The 24,199-nt window shown below is 46.7% G+C and overlaps 6 protein-coding genes across 8 annotated transcripts; 3 read left to right on the forward strand and 3 right to left on the reverse strand.

The window, feature by feature from the left end:
* Positions 1 to 36: 36 nt before the first annotated feature.
* ddt (D-dopachrome tautomerase) lies at positions 37 to 1,477 on the reverse strand. The gene is made up of 3 exons (XM_084465044.1): positions 1,305 to 1,477; positions 1,041 to 1,216; positions 37 to 329 (listed from the first exon to the last, which is right to left on the reverse strand). Exons 1-3 carry the CDS (start codon positions 1,410 to 1,412, stop codon positions 257 to 259), a joined length of 357 nt encoding a protein of 118 aa, XP_084321170.1. The 5' UTR covers positions 1,413 to 1,477; the 3' UTR covers positions 37 to 256.
* A 1,472-nt stretch (positions 1,478 to 2,949) lies between these two features.
* LOC311340159 (uncharacterized protein) lies at positions 2,950 to 5,010 on the forward strand. 2 transcript variants are annotated; one of them, XM_084465036.1, is made up of 4 exons: positions 2,950 to 3,280; positions 3,359 to 3,479; positions 3,739 to 3,848; positions 3,936 to 5,010. In XM_084465036.1, exons 1-4 carry the CDS (start codon positions 3,197 to 3,199, stop codon positions 4,785 to 4,787), a joined length of 1,167 nt encoding a protein of 388 aa, XP_084321162.1. In that variant the 5' UTR covers positions 2,950 to 3,196; the 3' UTR covers positions 4,788 to 5,010. The 2 variants fall into 2 exon arrangements, with proteins under 2 accessions (XP_084321162.1, XP_084321161.1); XM_084465035.1 differs by having other exon boundaries at positions 2,950 to 3,479.
* Positions 5,011 to 5,423: 413 nt separating this feature from the next.
* chchd10 (coiled-coil-helix-coiled-coil-helix domain containing 10) lies at positions 5,424 to 8,154 on the reverse strand. The gene is made up of 4 exons (XM_084465043.1): positions 7,995 to 8,154; positions 6,228 to 6,465; positions 6,001 to 6,142; positions 5,424 to 5,570 (listed from the first exon to the last, which is right to left on the reverse strand). Exons 1-4 carry the CDS (start codon positions 8,033 to 8,035, stop codon positions 5,551 to 5,553), a joined length of 441 nt encoding a protein of 146 aa, XP_084321169.1. The 5' UTR covers positions 8,036 to 8,154; the 3' UTR covers positions 5,424 to 5,550.
* A 729-nt stretch (positions 8,155 to 8,883) lies between these two features.
* On the forward strand, positions 8,884 to 12,603 carry LOC311340157 (uncharacterized protein). Its single transcript, XM_084465033.1, has 5 exons — positions 8,884 to 9,320; positions 9,565 to 9,674; positions 9,770 to 9,910; positions 11,315 to 11,381; positions 11,541 to 12,603. The coding sequence occupies exons 1-5, from the start codon at positions 9,038 to 9,040 to the stop codon at positions 12,263 to 12,265; spliced, it is 1,326 nt and encodes a 441-aa protein (XP_084321159.1). The 5' UTR covers positions 8,884 to 9,037; the 3' UTR covers positions 12,266 to 12,603.
* A 3,041-nt stretch (positions 12,604 to 15,644) lies between these two features.
* On the forward strand, positions 15,645 to 18,978 carry LOC311340162 (uncharacterized protein). Of its 2 annotated transcripts, XM_084465040.1 has the most exons (5): positions 15,645 to 15,971; positions 16,513 to 16,571; positions 16,925 to 17,009; positions 17,138 to 17,864; positions 18,450 to 18,978. In XM_084465040.1, exons 1-4 carry the CDS (start codon positions 15,752 to 15,754, stop codon positions 17,830 to 17,832), a joined length of 1,059 nt encoding a protein of 352 aa, XP_084321166.1. In that variant the 5' UTR covers positions 15,645 to 15,751; the 3' UTR covers positions 17,833 to 17,864; positions 18,450 to 18,978. The 2 variants fall into 2 exon arrangements, with proteins under 2 accessions (XP_084321166.1, XP_084321165.1); XM_084465039.1 differs by having other exon boundaries at positions 17,138 to 18,978.
* A 1,578-nt stretch (positions 18,979 to 20,556) lies between these two features.
* On the reverse strand, positions 20,557 to 23,290 carry LOC311340164 (struthiocalcin-1-like). Its single transcript, XM_084465042.1, has 7 exons — positions 23,160 to 23,290; positions 22,975 to 23,045; positions 22,813 to 22,869; positions 22,604 to 22,695; positions 22,204 to 22,329; positions 21,000 to 21,099; positions 20,557 to 20,816 (listed from the first exon to the last, which is right to left on the reverse strand). The coding sequence occupies exons 2-7, from the start codon at positions 23,021 to 23,023 to the stop codon at positions 20,746 to 20,748; spliced, it is 495 nt and encodes a 164-aa protein (XP_084321168.1). The 5' UTR covers positions 23,024 to 23,045; positions 23,160 to 23,290; the 3' UTR covers positions 20,557 to 20,745.
* Between the last annotated feature and the right edge of the window lie 909 nt (positions 23,291 to 24,199).

Here is a 24,199-nt window from a genome sequence, read left to right on the forward strand (position 1 = left end):
TGGGGGTACGCGGAAAAGGAAAGAAACAAATTTAAATATTTTAAAATTGATTTACTTTATTTTGCTATACATCTGATCTCTGCTCAGATTGGTTAGATGTAAAATATCTAAAAGTAACATTTACTGAATTATAATTATCATTCCTTCACATACAATGAGGTAATTAGAGGCGGAGCTTCCATCTCCCTGGCCACGGTAAGTGATAATGGGCGGGGATTCAAATCTTGATGGCGTCAGTAAGTTGGCGGGGCTTTGATCACAGGAAACTCATGACAGTCCCCATCTTCCCCACCTGATGAGGCTCCAATGCATGGAAGCAAATCATGATCCTGCCAACGAAAAACAGGACACTCTTTAGTTCCACAATTAAACAAATCCCAATACTTATATTATTCCCTCTGGGAATTCCACCTCACTCTTGGAATATTCTCCTCCTCCCTCTGGGAATACTGACTCCCTCTTCTAATACTCCTTCCCTTCCTCTGGGAAAACCCCATTCATTAAAATCCCCTGGCAGTTGAGAGCTAAACAAACAAAAGATGTACACTTTATCATTAGTCTTAGATAGTGTGTGGTATCATATGCCCTTGGTGTGTGTGTGTGTGTGTGTGTGTGTGTGTGTGTGTGTGTGTGTGTGTGTGTGTGTGTGTGTGTGTGTGTGTGTGTGTGTGTGTGTGTGGATCCAACAGCACAGAGGGGTTAAAGATCACTCACCCACTGAAGGTTAGAGACTCATGTTTAAACAGCGTTATTGGCATGAATTGGGCAACATCAGTGCCTGCCTAGAGTGAAGTGGTGGATAACGGTAGCGTGTGGTTTTACATTACAGATACAACTAAAGCAGAGTTCATCCTCATTGTCAAGCTTACACATAATACACATAACATACATACACATAACATTACTTTTGAGGAAACCTCAAATCCCAGCAATCGTTGGATTATACACAGCTATTGGCGACTGCTTTCGTTGTTATACTAATTATTGTCTTCTACGGATGCCCCGGGGCTGGGCCCAGAGCGCTATACTGTACAGCCTACCTGTCTACTGGGATAACTAGTTGTTCCGCGAGGAACTTGCAGATCTTGGCGCTGTGCTCCCGGTTCTTCTCTGCGGTGTCGGTGACTCCGATCGCAGACACGGACAGCATGACGCACGGAGAAGAGGACCCGGCCATCAGGATTGGTAAACCAGGTTTAACCGCAACGTTCATCCTCTGGGAACACATGGGGGGCTTTAGAGGTTCTTCCAACTTAAAAAAAAGTTGGGCTAAACCTAGACAGAAGTTGCCGTAAGATACTCACCTCCTCTGGTTTTCCCAGAGCAGCGGCGGTGCAGGAGCAGAGCTTCTTCAGAAAGTCTGCAGGTAAAACCTCCGCAGATATATTGGTGTCCAGGACGATGAAAGGCATGGTTGGTGTTTGGCTGTTGAGTGAAGTCTGAACGAGGAGCACAGCACCGTTAGTACCTATTGCAGTTCAGTCGGATACACGTTAACCGAAGCAGACTGTCTGAAGGTTCAAAGGTCAAGTGTGTGTAATGTTCACATAATACCCTCATCGATACCAATAAGGAAATTCGTTATCAGGGCAGATAAGTTAGTATTAAACAAAACAATTAAAAGGTATATTCAGTACCTACGTTTTCTTGAATTAGATTGAAATCTAATATTTTAATACATTGATTTGTTTAGTAGATATACCACCAGGCGGCAGTAGACAACTTTCTAATTTTCCGAGAGGAAGAAAACGCTGTTCTGCGTCGACAGCAGCTCACAGCGCGTCCCTGCTGTAGGGAGTATACCAACATCACACCACAGTAGCTACTATAGATATAAGATATAATTGTCAGGGCATGTGAAGGTAGTGTTATCAATAATTAAGTTTACCTTGCCGGAGCGTCCTGTAGCCTTTCCTACGCAGTAAGGATCTCATCACGTTACACTATCACACATCACATTACATACTTTACATCACATTAAAGGTCCCATGACATGCCACCAGGTGTGGTGTGATTAGCCGTTACAAGCTGTTTTGGAAATCTGCCCCTTATGACATCACAGTTGGGCGTGTCCACCTAGATGTGTGATGGATAGATGAGCAACGTTTGCTACAGTCCACTGGGTAGGCTGGTAGACTGATCTATCCAGGTCTATCACTCCACCAAGCCAGTGAAAATCATGAAAAAGAGATAAGTAAAATGAGGCAAATAGGAACATTCATATATACTGTCCAAAATGAAGTTCTGTCTACAACTAACTAACTGAGGTCCTCTGTTGGCTTGTTATCATAACATAAGAGTGGGTTGAGTGAGAATCCTCAATTATAGTGCTATTCCGGTCTACCATAATTCAATTTCCGGTCCCTTATTTTGTATGAGCTGTGTACGCCAGTTAACTGACCTGGAGCTAGGAGTATATTAACATGTAAAGAACAAACGCAATAAGAATAAATCTGACCTTTTTGAAAGAGCAATATATGAAACATTTAACGCAGACAGGTTAAAGTGCGTTAAAGTCCCGCTTTCACAGCGAAACCCCTGTAATGGAAAGTCACATCGTATTTCTCGCCAATAACGTTTAAAAGGTGCCATGACATGCCACCAGGTGTGGTGTGATTAGCCGTTACAAGCCGTTTTGGAAATCTGCCCCTTATGACATCATAAGGGGCAGAAAGTGGGCGTGTCCACCTAGATGTGTGCAGGATAGATCAGTCTATCAGCCTACCCAGTGGACTGTAGCAAACATTGCTCATCTATCCGTCAGACATCTAGGTGGACACGCACACCTGTGATATGGTAAGGGAAGATTTCCAAAACGGCTTGTAACGGCTAATCACACCACACCTGGTGGCATGTCATAGCACCTTTAATGTAGGCCATCCAGTTTAGGCCTTCCGTCGTGAGATGAGAACGACTGGAACGAGGTGATGAGGACTTCCGCTCCTGAACAACAGGCGGCGGTGCTGCGCTCCTAACATCCGCTACCACAAAACAAGAAGCCAGGACATTAGTTCCCACTACAGTCTCCTGAAAACAAAGGCTGTTTATTCTGTCTTAAAGGGTTTTTTAACTAATACAAAAGCTATGCATGGTTTAAGACTGAACTTGACATATTTTCCGAATGGCTTGAGATAAATACAACGTTTAAAGTTTTTTTTTTCTTTCTTTTACGTCTAGTGTGTTTTTGGACACAACAATGTCGTCTCCTGTGGATTTCCACTCGCAGATCGCCTCCATCATAGAGGTCTTGGCTAACGCGGCCGTGGCCGAGATCTGCAAGGTTGTGGACGACGGATATGCAGTCGTTCATTTAGAGGTGTCTCAGAACCAGAAGGACAACGACTTTCTCCGCAGGAAGGTCCGACTCCTGGAGATGCAGGTCGCCAAGTACCGGGCGGAGAGAATGATTGGACCCGAAGGGACAGCCCGCTTCCCTGGAGCCCGCATGCTGGGCAGACAGCACCGCGAAACCCTGGCAGGTACACCGCTTAATACACACACCTATACACCCGTAAAACACACGCCGTCACACCCCTAAATACACCCACCACCATATTGACTTTCTGAAGACTTCCAGATACATTCTAAACTACACAACCTAAACTATGATAATACAATTTATATTAGTAAAGATCTTCAGTGCGAGGTAGGACAATATTTTATTATTAAGACCCAGTGGGAGGTAGGACTAAATATCCTGCAGCAGATTTGGTGTTATATTGCGGTGGTGTCTGCCAGGTTCGTTCCCCCAGGGCCGGCTCCGGGGGCTGGGCCGGTGCCAGAAGACCCCCCCCTTAACCCGGGACCAGGACCCCCACCAGCAGGTCGTGACCTCCACCAAGATGGAGGTACTTTCCACATCCACCCTGTGTGATGGACTGTCGTGAATACATCCCATAACATGTAGATGAGGACCCTGCTCTCCTCTGTCTCAGGCTACGGAGGCGGAGCCTCTGAGGATCGTGAAGTTGGAGGAGGCGGAACCTAGCGAGTCTGACCACACCTCCAACAGACCTGATGGCGGCTCGGAGTCGACGCCCCTTGCTGGACCCGAGGAGCCTCGCAGCCAATTGGAGGTCAGTGGATCAGATGACCTCACCTTGCTTTTCACCAGCGGCTGCTCGCAGGAGTCACTAACAGGGAGTGATGTCAGGGTGGGTAGTCAGCTGTTTCCTGGCAGGCAGAAAGAGGGACGCCAGAGGCCGACGTGGTCAGACGTCACAGCGGCATTCACCCAAACTCTTTCTTCATGTGACGACCGTACTGTCGCTGCGGTGATGGTGGTCGACGACGAAGAAGCGGAGGACTATCTCTGGTCGGAGGGGCTGAAAAAAGAGGAGGAGAGGGGGAGAGAGGAGCAGGGATGGAGAGGGGAAAGGAGGAAAGAGGAGGAGCAGGGACGGAAAGAGGAGTCCTTTACCGCAGGTCTTGGGTTCATCGCACCGGAACTATCGCCATCAGGAAGCCTCCCCACTAGCTCTGCCCACAAGCTCCACCACAGACCCCCGTTGACCCCTGACCCCGGGCGCCTCGCCCCTCACGGCTGCGGCATCTGCCGCAAGCACTTCGGCCAGGAGGCGGAGCTACAGAAGCACGTGGCGTGCCATCGGCGCCGCCGGGCCCACGAGTGCCTTCTGTGCGGGAAGAGCTTTGTTAGCCGCAGCAAGCTGGACGTCCACGGCTACGTGCACACGGGCGAGCGGCCCTTCGGCTGCACCGTCTGCCCCCGGCGCTTCTCCCATCCCAGCAACCTGCGGAGACACCAGAAGCTCATGCACAACCACTGACCCCAACTGGGGTCAGGTCTATGAAACGGGGATTACACCTCCACCCTGCGAACCGCCGGAGGGGAGTGCAGTGGTTAGTGGTCCTCCGTCCTCTCTGTGGGCATCAGAGACTTCATGGATCCTCACAGCGCTCACGCCGCAGCAACAGTAAGCGGGTTTGATCGTTGGATGAAGACCATCTCTGCTTGTTTGTATATCTTTGTACATGTTTGAATAAATCCTATTGGACAGTATCTGGTTGTTTGTCTCTTGTATGAAACAAAGCGCCTTTCTGAGGAGACATCAATGTTTAAAGTAGGGAATGAACCACTCCGGGCCTTTTCATTATTAGAAAGGAATGTACTACGGGGGTGGTGAGATAGATTGGGAGGCCCCACTGAATGTCACAGTATACTCACCCTGCTTACTGGCAATCTCAAAGACATTCATGTAAATAACTGAAGTACCAATCTATCTAGAATGAGGTCACACTGGGGATGAGACTACGGCCCACTAAAAGAACATGCTCTTGCATTATTATGGATGTTACCAACTGGATGTGGTTGGCGACAGATTGGTAAAGGACGTGCCAAAGGCCAAGGAGAAGCAAACCGATATTCTAGTTTGCCACTTTAAGTCAATACACAAGACAGAGGCAACAGTTATCAGCAATTTATTGAAGTTTCATCAAAAACCGTTCATAATTTACAATTACCAATCAACCAAACAAACAAAGAGATGAAAGTGTATCCTAGTGTTAAGATTCCAAAATGGCTGCCGACCCTTACACCAATGCCGTCACACCTTAAACAAATAAAACACAAAAGGTTGAAACGTCAACACACCATTTGGGTTGGAAAAGAGACATTTTTCAACCCTGTCTAGAATTCACTGTGAAAACCATTTAAACAGAATAATCACTTAAAAGGTTAGCAATCATGTTAGCATTTACATAGGCTCTCTATGTATTTATAGAGGCTGTGTTTATAGAGGCTCTATATGCATTTATAGGTGCTATATATATATATATATATATATATATATATATATATATATATATATATATATACACACACGTTTATAGAGCTGGCTCCGTGTTTATAGAAGCTCTATATGTCTATATAGGCTCCGTGTGTTTATAGAAGTTCTATATGTCTATTGAGGCTCTATGTGTGTGTGTTGAGGGGCTCTATATTGGTTTATAAATACTCTATATTTAAAAACTCAGTCTTACCATGGGAGGACTTGCACTGTTTGAGGACCTCGCTGAAGCCCTCACAAAGGCTGAGGTCACCCTGGGTCGTCGCACAGTCCAGGAACTGCCTCACCTCATAGTGGCAGGGTCCGGAAGCCGCGGGGGCCGGCCTGGGTGCCTCCTGCAAGTTAGTTTGAGTTAGTCGCTGCATGTAGTCACACACACACACCACTAGGGCACCAGGAACTCAGAGGACCTGTGCTCACCTGGTAGGCGGGCCTGGCTGGCTCTGGGGTGCTGCTGCTGCTGCCTCCACTGAAGGCTCCGGTGAGGGCACTTCCCATCACACTACCCATGGCAGAGCCCACTGCTACCCCAGCAGCAGTGGTGGCCATCTGGGCCATGAGCCCAGGCCCCTGGGGTGCGGCTGGGGCCATGGCAGCAGGGGCGGGCTGGACAGGCATGGGCGCGTGGGATGGAGCAGGGGATGGAGCGGGGCTGTGGCTGAAGAAGGACCATGGTTGTTAGCCGCTAGCTAACAGACTGGTGGTTAGCCGCTAGCTTATCTGCGATCCAGCAGTCTTTTCATGCTCTAGTATAGAGGGGGAGACAGCAAGGCACAAAGAACTGCAAGGGGAGGAGTTACGCCATGTTTCCTCTTTTGGTACCGAGATATTCTACCGAAGACATTTTTTTGGGGTGGATTAAGCTTTCAGAAAGGGATTTTAAAAGTGTATTTGTACATTGACCTGTCTTAACAGTGTTAATTTGAGACCTTTACAGAATTATTATTTTTTTTTTTTTTACAGTTTGCTACTCCAACTACTGACCAAATTTGTGTTTGTAAGTAAGGCACTTACAGATCCCTGCCTCCAGCATCATTATTGGTAGAAAAATATATGAAGCGAGAGAAAGTTAAATGTACTAATCACTCAGATCTGTGGGACTAGCCTGTAGCTTACAATGTGGTGGTTAGCCACTAGAAGTGGGTTGGTTGGCCACAACATACTTGCAACAAAGATGATATTGGTCTCTGGCTTGGTTGAAATGAATATTCTTATTTGCAGATACCAGATACTGAGGTAATAATTTGTGTGGTATTGTTGACCAATAGCAGGCAGAGGGATATGGACGATTTCAACTGAGTGCATGTCATATCAGGGCCTGCAGTTTCAGAACAGAGCAATGAACCAGTGGTCAGTGTAAACCAGCACTTTGTACTGTTCTACTGCAGCTATTTACTCAAATATCTAAAATAGAGTTCCTCAGAAAGTCGAGGCATAACAGTAGCTCCAAGACATGGGGTTGCTCATGGTGCAGAAATAAAATTACAGTAAACTAATGTTATTAACTTGACTGATGAATGTGTTCACTTTCTAGGCTCCCATTATGTGTTTGATAAGAAATGGTTATAATGCTGTTCATTAATGATTTTATTAAACCATATCTGAATATGTATGTGGTAAATGCACAATTCATTAACTTACTTATTTGCACATAAAATTACATTAACGTGCAATATGCGTTTAATGTCTACATAACAGGGCCTGGTTTAAGTTGGGTCTTAACTGAAGTGGTCATTAATGTTTAAAAGAAAAATGCTTACAAAATATGTTATAAAACTCCTGTTTTGCTTTTCAGTAGCTTCTATATTTGTTTAGTAATCCTTCAGAGTGTTTCTTCAGAGATATTGCGGTTAAACTTAATTAACATTTCCTGCGCACTACGCAGCACTTTTCCAATGTCCACCACACAATAAATAAATGCACCTTTAGAAAATCCGGAGAGAACTGGTTTGGTGACACAAACACTTTATTATTGTCAACAACTACTGACCTTGAGAAGCTATAGTGTTCTTCCTGACGCAGCTCAGTTGAATAACAGTGAAGCGTGTCTAGACAAACTACTGCGTACCTCTCAATATAAGTCACTTGTCGGTATTATTGATCAATTACACCACAGTAGAGACATACCTATAAACAAGTATTACTATCAGGGCATGTGAAGGTAGTATTATCAGTGACGAAGTTTACCTTGCCGGAGCGGAGGAACGACTGCGGCTTCCTCTAGCCATCTCACCTACGCAGTAAAATGGATTTAAAAGCAGGAGCCACCGGTGAAGTGATCTGGTCGCGGTGTACTAGGTGACATGAACACGTGTCCCGGTCTTAAACGACCTTGTACAGCTGCCTCGCTGGAGAGATATCGCGAGAGGACAACAAGCAACAGATGGCTGCGGTCAAGGGTCTTTTGAAGAGGCCCTGGGCCTTCATCATCACGTTACGTTACATCAACTTTACATTGCATTACATTGCATCCCGTCAGAGTTACATTACATCACTTCACATTACATTGGATGGGAACTTAATTCATCCCTGGGACATTTAGTTGCAGACAATACAACCAAATATTAACATCAAAAGACAGGTAGGCCTAATAATAGCAATATATTCACACTAGCATAAAAATAAAATTAAAATAAAATAAATACATTAGTTATATATATATATATATATATATATATATATATATATATATATATATATATATATATATATATATATATATATGAATAAGTGATTAATAAGGTTAGAGATGGTTAGTTTAGACATTTAGTTAGAAATTGTGAGTTTAAGTATTAGGTTAGAGATGGTTAAGTAATGTATACGGTTAGATATGGTTGGTTTACGTATGAGGTTAGATAATGTTACGTTTACGTATGGTTAGTTTAATTATTATGTTACAGATGGTTAGTTTAATTATTAGGTTAGTTTCTTCTGTAACGGAAATTTCTACGCCTGGAACGAGGTGATGAGGACTTCCGCTCCTGAACAACAGGCGGCGGTGCTGCTCTCCACAACACTCCGCTACCACAAAACAAGAGCCAGGACATTAGTTCCCACTACAGTCTCCTGAAAACAAAGGCTGTTTATTCTGTCTTAAAGGGGGTTTAACCAATACAAAAACTACACATGGTTTAGTTTACTGAACTTGACACATTTTGCGAATGGCCTGAGATAAATACAACGTTTAAAGTTGTTTTTTCTTTTACGTTTGTGTGTTTTTGGACACAACAATGTCGTCTCCTGTGGATTTCCACTCGCAGATCGCCTCCATCATAGAGGTCTTGGCTAACGCGGCCGTGGCCGAGATCTGCAAGGTTGTCGACGACGGATATGCAGTCGTTCATCTCGAGGTGTCTCAGAACCAGAAAGAGAACGACTTTCTCCGCAGGAAGGTCCGACTCCTGGAGATGCAGGTCGCCAAGTACCGGGCGGATAGAATGAAGGGACCCGAAGGGACAGCCCGCTTCCCTGGCGCCCGCATACTAGGCAGACCGCACCGCGAAGCCCTGGCAGGTACACCGCTAAATACACACACCTAAATACACACATCTCCATATATACATTCACCTATAACCCCCTTAATACACACGCCTCCATATATATAGACCTTCAGTGGGAGGTAGGACTATATTATTGTAAAGACCCTCAGTGGGAAGTAGGACTAGGTAGGAATATATTATTACAAAGACCCTCAGTGGGAGGTAGGACTAAATATCCTGCAGCAGATTTGGTGTTAAAGTGCGGTGGTGTCCGGCAGGTTCGTTCCCCCAGGGCCGGCTCCGGGGGCTGGGCCGGTGCCAGAAGACCCCCCCCTTAACCCGGGACCAGGACCCCCACCAGCAGGTCGTGACCTCCACCAAGATGGAGGTACTTTCCACATCCACCCTGTATGGTAGTGTGATGGACTGTTGTGAATACATCCCATAACATGTAGATGAGGACCCTGCTCTCCTCTGTCTCAGGTTGTGGAGGAGGAGCCTTTGAGGATCGTGAAGGTGGAGGGGGCGGAGCCTAGTGAGTCTGACCACACCTCCAACAGACCAGACGCCGGCTCAGGGGCGATGCCCCTTGCTGGACCCGAGGAGCCTCGCAGCCAATCGGAGGTCAGTGGATCAGATGACCTCACCTTGCTTTTCACCAGCGGCTGCTCACAGGAGCCACTAACAGGAAGTGATGTCAGAGCCGAGAGCCAGCTGTTTTCTGGCAAGCAGAATGAGGAACGCCAGAGGCAGACGTGGTCAGAAGTCACAGCGGCGTTCACCCAAAATCTGTCGTCAAGTGATCACCGTACAGTCGCAGCGGTGATGGTGGTCGATGACGAGGGGGAGGAGCTTCGCTGGTTGGGCGGAGCGAAGAGACTGGAGGAGAGGGGAAGGGAGGAGCAGCGGGGGAGAGAGGAGTCCTTCACCGCAGGCCTCGGTTTCATCGCCGCACCGGGACCGTCGCTATCAGGAAGCCTCCCAGCCAGCTCCGCCCAAAAGCTCAACCAGAGACTCGCCCCGGTGACCCCTGACCCCCGGCGTCTCGCCCCCCACGGCTGCGTCGTTTGCGGCAAGCGCTTCAGCCAGGAGGCGGAGCTACAGAAGCACGCAGCACGCCACCGGCGCCGCCGGGCGCACGAGTGCTCGCTGTGCGGGAAGAGCTTCGTTTGCCGCAGTCAGCTGGACGTCCACGGCTACGTGCATACGGGCGAGCGGCCCTTCAGCTGCACCGTCTGCCCCCGGCGCTTCTCCCATCCCAGCAACCTGCGGAGACACCAGAAGCTCACGCACAACTGCTGACCCCGACTGGGGTCAGGTTTATGAAACGGGGATTACACCTCCTCCACCCTGCGAACCGCCGGAGGGGAGTGCAGTGGTTAGTGGTCCTCCGTCCTCTCTGTGGGCGTCAGAGACCCCCCCCCCCGATCCACCTTTTCCAGGGGGTGTCTTTGTCTTCGTCTGACTTTCAAGGGGGAGTGGAGCGAAGAGGTTAGTGGTCCTCGGTCCTCTCTGTGGGCGTCAGAGACTCAGAGGAGATAAGACTTTGTGGATCCTCACAGCGCTCACGCCGCAGCAACAGTTAGCGTGTTTGTAAATCTTTGTAGCTACACATGTTTAAATAAATCCTATTGGACAGATTCTGGTTGTTTGTCTTTTGTATAAAAGCATATAGCGCCTTCCTGAGGTGACAACTACGTTTAAAGTAAGGAATGAACAACTCTGGACCTTCCCATTATTTGAAAGGAATGTACGATGGTGGTGGTGATTAAGCATTTATGAATTCATTAACCAATAATGACATCATTACAGATGAATGACCACCGAATAAGGACATCATCACCCAATAAGACATCATGAATGACATCAATACCTATTAATGAGATCATTACCCGTTAATGAGATCATCACCCAATAATGAAACTATTACCCATCATTGTTACTCATGAATGGCACCATTATTTATTGGTCAGGGACCACTCCTGTGTGAAATCTTTAGCCAATCAGAACCTCTCTCCCTGTCTACAGGGGCGGGCCCTGACTCTAGGGACCCCCTGCAGTCGGACTGATCCTGGGGCTGCCTCTACACCTCCTGGTGAGTGCACCTCAGACACCACTCAGAGCTCACCCGCTAAGTCAACACACACACACACACACACACAGCTACACGTTGTTGTTATACACTCAGAGATACACAGTATACATACACAGTGTGTGTGAGTGCTTATATGTGTGTGTGTGTGTGTGCTACCAGAGAACGCCAGTCCTGGAGCACTCTGGAAAGGCCAACATGGTGGACAGGAAGACGACCAGCAGCCATCTTGTTCCTCTCAGATGTTCCGGAAAGCTCCGCCCCCCGATGGCCACACCCCTGGAGGCTCCAAACAGGAAGTTATCCTGATCGACGCGCTTCAGGACCTGACGGAAGCGGGTGGCGATGACGTTGCGTTGCCGTGGATATGCGGCGGTAACCGCCCCCCCGGGGACCTGCTGCTCGCGGCCGACGGCTCGTACGGCGGGCCGTTCCACCACCACGGCCCCCCTCGTTGGCCGGACGCCGTCCTGCCTCCCGCGGGCGGCTACCCTCCGTCGGCCAATCACGGCACAAACCCTTTGCCGTCGGCCCGACGCCACGCGGAGGCGAGGCCAAACGGCGACCCGCAGCCCCAGCGGCGGGGGGCGGGGGGACCAGGGGGGCTTGGGGGGCCTGAGCGGCCGCACCGATGCCCCCAGTGCGGGAAGAGCTTTGGACAGTTGTCAGGGCTGAAGAGGCACCTGATGGTGCACACGGGGGAGCGGCCGTTCCGCTGTGCCCACTGTGGGAAACACTTCTCCACCTCCAACAACCTGAAGGTGCACCAGAGCGTCCACACCGGGGAGAAACGCTTCCAGTGCTCCCAGTGCGGCAAGAAGTTCTCCTTCCTCAGCAACCTCATCCGACACCAGGCCATCCACAACACCACCCAGAGCCCCACCTAGACACCACCCAAAGCTCCACCTAGACCCCCCCCTGAAAACTATCTAGACACCACCCACAGCTCCACCTAGACACCCCCCTGAAAACCATCTAGACACCACCCTGAAAAGCATGTATACACCACCCAGAGCGCGACATAGGCACCACCTTGACCAACATCTAGACACCACCCTCGGCTCCACCTAGACACCACCCACAGCTCCAGTCAGACACCCCCCTGAGCTCCACCACAACACCACCTTCTAGACACCACCCTGAACACCATCCAGAAACCACCCAGAGGTCCAGAAACACACAGCTGAATGGATTTAGACTTGTGTTATTGGCCCAACAGGGTCCAGCCCTGACCCTTAAGATGCCATGGAGGACTGGTTCACTTGAGTGACACGTTGCTGCTGTGAACTTAGCCCACTGCGATCTAATGTTCTTACGAATCACAGATAAATCCAGGTGTCAGTCTCTCAATCGGTTGTTCAGTGAAACAATAAACTTAATTTTAAAACCCTGTTTCTTCAATGCGTTACTATAAATATCTAATTCATTCACAGAAATACGAAAAAAAAAACTAAAATACTTTTCACAGTAAGCAGCATTCAGACTTTAATATCCAAAGCCTGTGGATAAAACACTTTCACAAAAATGAGAGGGACTAGGTTTTTACCACTTGCACAGAATTAACAACAAAACCTGAGTTGGTTTGCAAAGAACTCCTGATCAATCATCAGCCTTCGAGTCTCCTGCTCTCTAACGTCACACTTCCGCAAGCTTGTTAAATGTAATTCTTAAATACATTGTACGTTCAGCGATAACTGAACGTACAATGCCGTCCCCGTGTGGACAATCGGAACACCTACGCAAGACTCCTGTTTGTGGATTACAGCTCTGCCTTTAACACCATCATCCCCGACCTCCACAGCAAATTGACCCATCTGAACTTTCACCCTCCTCTGCTCATGGATTACAGACTTCCTCAGCAACAGGACTCAGTAGGTCAGGCTGGGCCCACATCTCTCACAGCCCCGCACAGTTAACACCGGTGCTCTGCTCCCCAGGGTTGTGTGCTGTCCCCCCTTCTGTCAAAACCATCAAATATGCGGACGACACCACCATAATAGGCCTCATCTCCAACAACAACGAGTCAGCCTACCGCAGAGAGGTCAATCTCCTGGAGTCCTTACATGCACAGCTTAATTCGATTAAAGCCATAGCTCGACTATGCTCCTCAATTGGACAACTGCAATTGTCCGCGTATACATGGCGGTGAGTAAATCAATTCATTGGCCGAAGCGTGTCATGCCCCGTTACGATAGGTGGCGCTGTGCCCATTTCAACTAGTGCTAATAGAGCCACCGGTTGACCTCTTTACGTCACCAGCAACAACAAACTCAGGCGGCATTCGAGAAAGATGTTTTCAGTAGACAGCTGTCAGTTCACTTCGGGTCCATATAATTTCTCCATTGTTCCGACCTCTCGGTTGTACGCCGACTCCTCCGGCTGCTCTGCCGGCGGAGGAGTCCGCATACGACTGAGAGGAACAATGGAGCGTCGGAGAAATTATATGGACCCGAAGTGAACTGACAGCTGTCTGCTGAAACATCGCTTTCTCCTCCATGTCGCGTTTCAATCTGGACTTCAGAGCGTCAAAGCCAAAGTAAATTTTCCCCAATTCCTTCTCCCCATGGGCGAGATAAACCCGACTATGAGTCTTTACTTGTTGTGGAAGTACCAGAGAGTCGGAGAACCCGACGCAGCCTGTAAGATTCATAATATCAGAGAATACCCCCGTCAGTTCAGCCGCGGCGCAATGAATGAATAAAGATTGTAGTTATTTTACAACCTCGTTGATGAGTAACATTTAGAAAAACATGTACTTTTAATTCAGCCTTGGGTTAAATCGAAGCGTAGTGTTGAATGCATGTTGATGATGATACACTGAGGTAACTACATTGGCACGACACCGGCTTCCTCCATCTTCTGCGCCAGCTTTTTAAATAAATCGCCGACCCGAAGTGAGTTGACAGCTGTCTACTGAAAACATCTTTCTCCCACCGGAGCAGCCCCTCCGCCGCCCCTCTGTATATGGCAGGAATGAATAAAGATCGTAAACACGTCGGGAACGCAATTCAACGCATAATCCAATTCGACTCCGTACATGCACGCTTAGCTCGACTATGAATCGCATTATCTAGGGGTCTTAATTCGACTATGAGTAACCCAATTCGATTCGAGTATAGCTCGACTAAGGTGTATACATACATCTTAGGCCTAATCCAATCATAGTTGGACTAAGCCAATAAGTCGACTTTCTTGAGTGACTGAATGGAGATGATAGTGGACTTCCACAAAAAGCCCTCGACTCATCCTCCTCTGGTCATTAACAACTCATCCGTTACTGTGGTAGAGCAGTTTAAGTTCCTGGGCACAACCATCACCAACACACTCAAATGGGACAATAATCTCCCAACTAGTGAAGAAAGGCCAGCAGCGCATGTTTTTCCTCCGCCGCCTGAAAGGAATACAGGTCAGTCCCCCCATCATGGTACAATTCTACAGAGTTTGAGAGTGTGCTAACATCCTCTCTCACTGTCTGGTTTGCCTCTGTGTCAGCCCGTGCAAAGGCCAGGCTACAAAGAGTCGTCCGGGCAGCAGAGCGGATCATCGGCTGCCCCCTGTCCCCCATCATGGACCTTCACAGCTCCAGGTCCATTAACAGAGCTGTGAAGATTGCGGCCGACCCCTCTCATCCTGCCAATAGTCTGTTTAATCTTCTCCCCTCTGGAAAGCGGTACAGGGATATTTTGCCCAAAACATCACGCCACCGCCACAGTTTTTCCCCCCAAGCAATAGCCCTCCTAAATAACTCTTAAACTTGGACTCCATTGCACTTTATTTTACACTGCACTATCTACATTCCTATTAATTTATTGCTCATAATGGTACTGTTTGTCCTTGTATTGTGTTTTTGTCTTTGTTTTTGTCTTTCTGTTTTACTGTGTGTTGCCTGCATGGAGAAGACCAAATCAAATTCCTAGTATCTGTATACATATACAGGCGAAATAACGTTGAATTGAATTGAATTTATCAAACCAAACCAGGCACGGCGCCAGGATTTTTTCTCTCCCGGTACTAATGGGGTGCTAAGAAAATAATTGATTTTCACGACTTCAGTTACTTTATAAAGAGGTTCTGATTTTCAATAAAAGCAGCTATGATACACAGGGGCTTAACTGGGGCTACACAGATTTTTGACGGGGCTATAGCACCCCCTAGCCCCGGTGTAGCGCCGCCCCTGAACGTAACGTAATGTGTTCCCAACGTGACGATCCACACCGGGCGGTGGCGGTAAAGGCAACGGTCCTACCAGCCGGTTTCAACCCGCCATTAATTTAAGAAGAAGTAACAGTCTGAGGCATCCACTATTTCTTTATACGTCCATGCATTATTGGCGTCGCAGCCTAGCCGGGTTTATTGGAAAGTAAAACAAGGCGATGGAGAACTGCGGGAATTTCCACACACAGTTGCTTTCCATTGTGGAGGTCTTGGCTAACACGGCTGTTCTGGAGATCTGCAAGCTGGTGGACGATGGTTATTCCCACCTGAGGCTGGAGGTGTCCCGGACCCAGAGAGAGAACCTGGAACTGAAGAGCAAACTGCGGCTGATGGAAGTTGGAGCCCCCGTCCCGCCGCTGGGGAGCTGCTCAGAGAAATGTGTGTTGCTGTTCTCTCACTTCCGCGATGGATGAGTTACAGTGTTAAAGGTTCATGACATGTTTCTGTTGAACGATTAATGAGTTAGTAAGGTTCATGACATGTTTCTGTTTGGCGATGGATTAGTGATGTTTCTGTTGATCGATCATGGATTAGTAAGTGATGCGTTCACTTCACACCATTAATGAAGGCGCGGCGCGAATCCATACAAACTCAATGCAAAGACGCGAACAGAGGCGAATTTACCTCTGGGAAAACCTGCGGCGCGAATTGATTAATTGCCCGGCTTGAAACCTGGTTCACGCTGATTTCGAGTGAGTGGATTCAAATATTTGAACTTTTCCGCAAATTTCGCTTGATGCGCCTATCAGCATTCACTCCAGATTGAACGGCAACATGGAGGAAAAAGAGATTGGGTCCCTTTGCGCGCTCCCGGAGCTCTTTCAACATATATTTGTGGGGCTCGAGCTAATACTGATCAAGTATTTTGAACTATTATATGTTTATGTATACCAGTCATGGGAGTCTGTTTCATCTCCAGGTCACAGTGCTGAGCCTCTCCTTGGAGGTCAGGATGGAGAAACTGACCTGCTGGAGGAGGTACAGTATATCTATACAGTGTATCTATACAGTACAGAGTATGTGGTAGAAATTATTTGAACTGTATTGACAAAGTTATGCAGAATACACTTAAAGAGTTTATTCATATAAATATGGTAAATATGGTTTAAAATAAAATTAGTCTCTGCAGAGAGGCCACACAACACGACAACACAGAGGTTGAAGTGCTGTAGTGAGCCCCGTACAGTGGGCACACTCCAGTGTTAAAACAGGGAAACGTCATTGAGGGAACAGCTGCAGATAGAGATGCCACTACTCCCTTCGGCCTTCTTAGGATGTAGCTTGTGGTATCGTGCTTTATCTCTCTCTCACTCTCACTCTCACTCTCTCAGAAGCCTTTGGTGGTGATCAAGCTGGAAGAGGAGCTGACAGGGTGCATCATGGGAGAATGCCATCGGGAGCTCCCTGCTAGTGGCAGTACGTACCAGACCTGGTGCCAGACTAGACCAGACCTTGGGCCCAGACTCGACTTTACCAGTACCTCTAGCCAGACAAGTACCAGACTAGACTAGGGCAGTACCACTAATCTGTCTCTCTGTCTCTAGTGGTAGACGAGAAACCCTCCCTTGCCCCTGAGGAGGAGTGGGGTGCTCCTCTGGTCTTCATGTCTGGAGGAGACCAGCAGGAGGAGCAGGCCTGGTCTGGCAGTAGTCTGGTCGGTGGTCCGTCGCCGAGAGAGAGAGCAGACTTCCTGCTGGGCGGGGCCTCAAGGCCAGCTCCTGGTTGTGGTGTTGCTAGTGGAGACAGCCTATCAAAGGGAAGCAAGTCCATCCAGCTGGGTGCTCCTCGACGCCTCTCCTCCCGCCTCCTTGCCCCCCGCCAAGCGGGAGGAGCAAAGGACGGCATTGGCTCCTCTCCGCTCCCCCTCCAGAGCAAGAACCCCTCCTCCTCCTCCTCCTCCTTGAGGCAGACCCACCGGACCTCCCCACCAGAGGTGAAAGGTCAGGATCCCGCCCATCCGTGGGTCTTCAGCTGTCCACTGTGCAGGAAGGACTTCTCCACCTCCAAAGGCCTGACGGTGCACCAGAGGATGAGGCACGGCCCCAGTGGCAGCCAGCGCATCGTGAGGCCCTTCAGCTGCAGCTTGTGTGGGAAACGCTTTCTGCGGTCCAGCAGCCTCAAGCCACACATGAGTATCCACGTGGGCGAGCCCTACGCCTGCACGCAGTGTGGCCGGCGCTACTCCAGCCGGGGGAACCTGGGCCGACACCAGGCGCTCTGCACCGCCTCATCCACGTAGCGGGACATCTGTCCATAGAGATGTAGTGCAAGGTCTGTACATAAAGTGACATAGCGCGAGGTCTGTACATAAAGTGAAGTAGCGCGAGGTCTGTACATAAAGTGAAGTAGCATGAGGTCTTTACATAAAGCGACGTAGCGCGAGGTCTTTACATAAAGTGACGTAGCGTGAGGTCTGTACATAAAGTGACATTGCGTGAGGTCTGTTCATAAACCTTGAACACAAACTGCTACTTCTTCCCCATGACAGGAACCATTCCCCCCCTGTGGTGACAGCTAGTAGTTCATTTTAGTTCAGGTTTTTCAGATGAATTCACCATCCAATGAAAACTGTACTCATGACTCGAAGGCCATGTCAGTAATGCTAGGGTCCAGGAAACCTTGTTCACGGCGTGCGACAAACTCAACCGGCAGCAGTCAAACCATCCTGTCACCAACATTATTACAAAAAGTGTCCAAAGGTTTCAGGTCCAAATCATGTGAACTGGCCAGTGTAGAAATACCCTTCTTTAAAATCCTCTTCTGAATGTTTCAATCGTGAGTGAAAGCTTCACTCGCCCTGAATTATTAGATTACTGATGGCTAAATCGTGATCGCTGTGGAACATGGAACCCACAGGGCAGGAGGAAGAGAGGCAGACCAAGAACCACCTGGAGAAGAACCACAGAACAGGAGATGAGGAAAGAAGGGCTGTCGTGGCAACATCTGGAGTGGAGGGCCCAAGACCGGAAAGGATGGAAAAGCTTTGTCATTGGCCTATGTTCCTATGGGAATTTAAAGGCCTAACTAACTGATGGCTGAAACACTTTGTTGGTCTTTATCTTGCCTACTGGGGGCGCTGCAGGATAGGACTCTTTAAAACGTATGAATCAATATGCAGGTTATATGTTGCTTATGAATATTCATTTTGAGAATCAGTTTTGTGTTAATAACGAATTGCAATATGTCCCCTATTTTATTTCATAGATAATACCATTGGATATTTTGTTGACAAACCAGAAAACTACAAATGTCCGTCTTTCATATCAGAAATTGTGTTCCCTATTTTAATGCATCCTCACTAAGCACACACACATTGTTGACATCTTTCCTTTTTATCAGAGTTGATACATGATATATCATGTACATGATACTTTTCAATGTGGAAAAACTGACCAATTATGAATCTTGAATAAATGTTGCTTCAACAATACCAAAAATGAACCCTGCAATTAACATTGTTTTTAAATGATAGATAGATAGATAGCTTTTATTGTCATTGCATCTTATAAAACAACGAAATTGGAGAGCTATCCAGTAAGGAGCCTCATTAATCATAAAAAAAACTCATTCCACCCTTCATTCATTGCAAACATTCACACACACATATCCAACATAAAAATGCTCAGTCTCACTTAAAGGGATAATAAATAATGTAAAGTGCTGAGTGAGAGTCAGTGCAAACTGCATTATTTAATACGTTTAGCTTACAGTTTTTCACAATTGTTTAAACACATTAATTGGAACATCAGACACAATGTGCACAACCTGAAACTCATGTACCAACTGCAAAACCAATTCTGCTGAACTCCAAGCACATTTTCTGCTTTAGACTCAGATTCCCATTCCAAACCACACATTCTTCACAACACAATTCTCTATATCTTTCCTGAATTCCTTCTCTTGGTGTTCACACAGAACACACTGCCAATCACATTTCTAAACTCCAAAGGCTGTTGTGCAATTAGCAATCTTAATGTTATCTCTTTCATTTCATCCTGTTTGCTGTGATTTATAGTAGACTGCACATTTTGGATACAAATACAGTATTTGTTGTTACTGTAAATTATTGTGTGTTGTTTTCTATTTGAGTGTACCTAAAAACATTAGATGGTAATATTTTACACCCAACAGGTGACAGTGTAACACTGAACATGCAAAAGCATAATTCTACTGATGAAGCATTCATATAGTGTTTTCCATTCCGCACACCAGTGTTTAATGGGTGATTAGAAATGTCTACTCATATGATGTATGTGTTTGTCATTTGAAAAGAAAATACCATTTAGTGAAGAGTTAACACCATTTTGAGGGCAAAGTGTGCTTTTGCAAAAGTGTAGGATTTTGCATTTTGTGTGTGAGTTTTGAAATTTGTGTTTAGGTTTTTGAGAAAGTGAGGTAGTCTATCAGGAAATGTGCAGAAAAAGCAATTATGAAAAACTGTAATTTAAGAGTGTTATTGTGTTAGGAAGGAAGCTGTTCCTGAATCTACTAGTTCTTGTTTTTAGGCACCGGAAGCGTCTCCCTGAGGGCAAGTTCAAACAGTGAGTGACCAGGGTGAGAACAGGCCTTTATGATTTTGATGGCCTTTGAGAGCAGCCTTGCTTTGCCAACTTCCTCCAAAGAGGGAAGAGGACAGCCAACGATCTTCTGTGCTGTGTTGATGACTCTGCACTGACCTTCTGTCCGCTGCAGAGCATCCAGCGTAACACAGTCACACAGTACATCAAGATGCTCTCTATGGTGGAACGGTAGAAGAGCACCAACAGCTTCTCAGACAGGTTGTTCTTTGAGATTATATGATCTGAGTTATGAAAAGAGCACACAAATCTGAAAAGCTTTTTAAAATTTTTTATTACTGGATCAAAGCACACAGATCATTCCAAGTCTCGTTCAAAACTAAATACAGAATGGAAATGTTAATTGGTCGCCCTTGAGCATGTATTCAGGGGTGCACAGAGTCAGGGCCCACGTTAGGGGCTGGTTAGCATCTTGGCATACAAACAAAGAAATACAATTAGAACTTATTTAAGTCCATAACAAACATGCAAGTACAAAATTAAAATAACCCAAAGCCTTGAACCCAAATAGAGTTATCCATCAGCAAGATTTGGGCTTTTATGTTAGCATGCTAGCTCACATGTCAGCAAGATAGCTAGCAGCTGCCAGATGCTGTACCGCAGATGAATCTCCGATTGGTGCTACAGGCAGAGTTGGCCCAACCGTCTGTAAACAAAATTGAACAACTTCAGATAACATGAAAACAAATGACAGACATGGCAGACAGAACCACATACAGACTTACTGGTGCTGCTGGGTAGACCCAGACGGGCAGACAGAACCACAGACAGACTTACTGGTACTGCTGGGTAGGCCCAGACGGGCAGACAGAACCACAGACAGACTTACTGGTCTTGCGTAGGTAGGCACAGGGGTTGCTGGTGGCTGAGGACATGCCGACCCAGTCGCTGTAGTACATCCCATTACCATTGATCCACCGCCACTGAGTCTGTAAGGATCAGATGAGATCAGACGGTTCTTTATTGATCCAGGACGGACAACACAGTACAACAGTAAGAACTGATGGGGATTATATCTATAAACGCAATATGAGTAGCAATGTCATTAAAAACATTAATTACACTACAGAGAGTTAAGCCCACCAGTATTAACAGTATATGGTACATTATTGAACCAATACATTATTGACCTTTAAACATTTTTGTTAAGGTGACTTATGTGTCAGTACCAGACCAGTATATGCTGCTATGAAAATATACCATGACCGTTCCATAACTTACCAAGTTGTAGGCTACATGCAACATATAATACACAAATTGTTCCACATAGATATGTTTATGATTATATACTTTATGTTATAAATACAGTTAGTTTCAAGTGATGGACAATGCATACTTAATTTACTAATAATGATGTTATTAAAGGTCCTATGACATACCACCAGGTGTGGTGTGGTTAGCCGTTACAAGCCGTTTTAAAAATCTGTCTGTTATGACATCACAGGTGGGCGTGTCCACCTAGATGTGTGCTTGATATGTCAGTCTACCAGCCTACCAAGTGGACTGTAGCAACCGTTGCTCATCTAGCCATCACACATCTAGGTGGACACACACACCTGTCATAACAGACAGATTTTCAAAACGGCTTGCCAACGGCTAATCACACCACACCTGGTGGCATGTCATGGGACCTTTAAGGGTTATCAAGGTGTGCATCAAGGGGTGTGAACCGTGAGCAGTGAGCTGAAGGGCTGGGGGGTGAGCAGTGAGCTGAAGGGGCAGTGGTGAACCGTGAGCAGTGACAGGGCGTTCACACTGTACACGTCCATCGACTGATCTCATTGAGTTTGCATGGGGCGCTGTCGAAATGCATTGTGGGTCAATCCATTCTGTCGGCTCCGTTGCCTGCGTCAAAAAGTTGAGAAATTTTCAACTTTTCACGCAGCGACGAATCCGTTGGCCAATCAAGCGTTACCCATACGTCAGGCACACCCTCCTCCATCCGTCGACGGACATGTACAATGTGAACGCGGTGTGAGCTGAAGGCCTGGTGAACTGTGACCAGTGAGCTGAAAGGCTGGTGGGTGGAGTACCTGCAGGTAGTAGGCTCCTATCCACACGTCGTTATGGCCCCCCACCTGGACCAGCAGCTGCAGGAAGCGGTTCTCTTCAGGGTCGTGGATGGAGGCCAGGTTGGCGCCCTTCTTCCGGCAGTGATCCTGAGATAACACGCTAGTTAGCGATAGTTACACACTAGTGATGATAGTTTCACAATAGTTATGAACAGTTACCCAGAGTTACACGCTAGTTACGATAGTTTGTTGACTCTACACGTTGGTCACGTTAGTTACAAAATAGTTAGAATAGTGAACAATTAGTTATCAGTTATTGACAGTTCGCGCTCGATAGTCACTGATAACTGCATATTTTTTACGATAGTTACATGTAAGCTACGAGTTAGTTACACGTTGGTAGCCGAAAGCGAGTGTGTACCGCTGCGTTGTTCCAGTCCAAGGGGTTGTTTACGTAGAGGAAGCAGCGTGAGCCGTGATTAAACCAACCTTCTGGACAGGAGACCGAGCTCGCTAGAGAGAGAGAGAGAGAGAGAGAGAGAGAGAGAGAGACAATACGTTATGAGCTAGACTAGCGAGAGAATAAGTTACGAGGTAGAGGGACAGATACACACACAGACAGACAGGTACCTTCTGGGTTGTCAGACTGTAGATCTGCCAGCTCCTTTGTGTGTTCTGCTAGAGGCTCTGGAGATAAGTAGACATTAACGATATTATTATATGTGTAAAAAATATATATTACACACACACACACACACATGCAGCAGTATATGTGTCAGGATGACCTCTGACCTGCAGTTGTAATGCAGAGCACTGCAAACAGGAACCACAATGTTGCCATGGTGATGAAGGAAACAAACTATCTGAGAGAGAGACAAAGACGGAGAGTAAAAAAAGATTGTTAGAACACAAAACCAGGATAAATAACTAGATGTCCCACATCTTACCGAAAGTTCAGAATTAAAAGGAAGACATACATAGGTGTGATCTGTCCTCAGGTGTACACAGGTGTGTTGCAGAGAGCCAGGCTCCTTATATACACACCACACCACTCTCCTGTCTTGCCCACGCCTGGTTCCCAGAAATACTGAGTAGAGTGATCGTTGACCTTTCACCCCGGAAGCAAACGCCTCGTCCAGTAAACCAGAACAGCACTCCTCAGTAGGCAGTAAAACCATCTGGTGTTCTTCCTTACATGACTCCACTGGTTTACAGTAATGGTCACACTGGTCTACAGTAATGACTACACTGGTTTAGTTATGACTTCACTGATTTACAGTAAGGACTACACTGGTTTAGTTATGACTTCACTGGTTTACAGTAATTACCACACTGGTTTACAGTCATAGTTACACTGGTCTACAGTAATGACTACACTGGTTTAGTTATGACTTCACTGGTTTAGTAATGACTACACTGGTTTACAGTAATTACCACACTGGTTTACAGTAATGGTTACACTGGTCTACAGTAATGACCAAACTGGTTTAGTTATGACTTCACTGGTTTACAGTAATGATTTCACTGGTCTACAGTAATGACCACACCAGTTTAGTTATGACTTCACTGGTTTAGTAATGACTTCACTACTTTCCTGTAATGATTTAGGGTTAGGGTTATGGATGTAATCCGTTAAATGTGTTGGGAAATGGAGAAAAAACTCATCACGTGGAACAATCAATAAACCAAATCATAAATAGTATTGATTTTATTAGTAACCTGTCAGGATTATGTATATTATAAATTCATCCCACAACATTTCACACCACAATATAGTCTAGTTAAAGGTGCTGTAGGTCTGATATTTATATATATTATTTTCATACAATTTGTTAGAAACGCCACAGCCATCAATCAGCTGTTAGGCGGTGAAATGCTTTGATAATCTGTTCCTCCCTGACTGCACCGGCCCCTGTATGACACCATATGGATTTCAACTGATTGGTCCGGGGAATCCATCTGGTCTGTCAATCACGCACCTCATCATGATTGACAGGCGAGATGGATTGTCACACAC

The sequence above is a fragment of the Micromesistius poutassou genome (assembly GCF_964030765.1).
Source record: "Micromesistius poutassou genome assembly, chromosome: 3".
NCBI lineage: Eukaryota > Metazoa > Chordata > Actinopteri > Gadiformes > Gadidae > Micromesistius > Micromesistius poutassou.

What these genes read in the sequence shown, in the direction of transcription:
- ddt (XM_084465044.1), bottom strand. Translation starts at nt 1,412, where the DNA reads ATGCCTTTCATCGTCCTGGACACCAATATATCTGCGGAGGTTTTACCT. An exon ending in CTCTGGGAAAACCAGAGGAG is followed by an intron (nt 1,217 to 1,304) that starts GTGAGTATCTTA and finishes ATGTGTTCCCAG; the next exon opens with AGGATGAACGTTGCGGTTAA. An exon ending in CTAGTTATCCCAGTAGACAG is followed by an intron (nt 330 to 1,040) that starts GTAGGCTGTACA and finishes TTTCGTTGGCAG; the next exon opens with GATCATGATTTGCTTCCATG.
- LOC311340159 (XM_084465035.1), top strand. Translation starts at nt 3,197, where the DNA reads ATGTCGTCTCCTGTGGATTTCCACTCGCAGATCGCCTCCATCATAGAG. An exon ending in GCACCGCGAAACCCTGGCAG is followed by an intron (nt 3,480 to 3,738) that starts GTACACCGCTTA and finishes GGTGTCTGCCAG; the next exon opens with GTTCGTTCCCCCAGGGCCGG. An exon ending in TGACCTCCACCAAGATGGAG is followed by an intron (nt 3,849 to 3,935) that starts GTACTTTCCACA and finishes CCTCTGTCTCAG; the next exon opens with GCTACGGAGGCGGAGCCTCT.
- chchd10 (XM_084465043.1), bottom strand. Translation starts at nt 8,035, where the DNA reads ATGGCTAGAGGAAGCCGCAGTCGTTCCTCCGCTCCGGCAAG. An exon ending in CGTTCCTCCGCTCCGGCAAG is followed by an intron (nt 6,466 to 7,994) that starts GTAAACTTCGTC and finishes GTCCTTCTTCAG; the next exon opens with CCACAGCCCCGCTCCATCCC. An exon ending in ACAGTGCAAGTCCTCCCATG is followed by an intron (nt 5,571 to 6,000) that starts GTAAGACTGAGT and finishes TATTTGTTTAAG; the next exon opens with GTGTGACGGCATTGGTGTAA.
- LOC311340157 (XM_084465033.1), top strand. Translation starts at nt 9,038, where the DNA reads ATGTCGTCTCCTGTGGATTTCCACTCGCAGATCGCCTCCATCATAGAG. An exon ending in AGCCTCGCAGCCAATCGGAG is followed by an intron (nt 9,911 to 11,314) that starts GTCAGTGGATCA and finishes CCCTGTCTACAG; the next exon opens with GGGCGGGCCCTGACTCTAGG. An exon ending in GGCTGCCTCTACACCTCCTG is followed by an intron (nt 11,382 to 11,540) that starts GTGAGTGCACCT and finishes GTGTGCTACCAG; the next exon opens with AGAACGCCAGTCCTGGAGCA.
- LOC311340162 (XM_084465039.1), top strand. Translation starts at nt 15,752, where the DNA reads ATGGAGAACTGCGGGAATTTCCACACACAGTTGCTTTCCATTGTGGAG. An exon ending in AAACTGACCTGCTGGAGGAG is followed by an intron (nt 16,572 to 16,924) that starts GTACAGTATATC and finishes TCACTCTCTCAG; the next exon opens with AAGCCTTTGGTGGTGATCAA. An exon ending in GGAGCTCCCTGCTAGTGGCA is followed by an intron (nt 17,010 to 17,137) that starts GTACGTACCAGA and finishes CTCTGTCTCTAG; the next exon opens with TGGTAGACGAGAAACCCTCC.
- LOC311340164 (XM_084465042.1), bottom strand. Translation starts at nt 23,023, where the DNA reads ATGGCAACATTGTGGTTCCTGTTTGCAGTGCTCTGCATTACAACTGCA. An exon ending in GCTCTGCATTACAACTGCAG is followed by an intron (nt 22,870 to 22,974) that starts GTCAGAGGTCAT and finishes ACTTATCTCCAG; the next exon opens with AGCCTCTAGCAGAACACACA. An exon ending in ACAGTCTGACAACCCAGAAG is followed by an intron (nt 22,696 to 22,812) that starts GTACCTGTCTGT and finishes CTCTCTCTCTAG; the next exon opens with CGAGCTCGGTCTCCTGTCCA.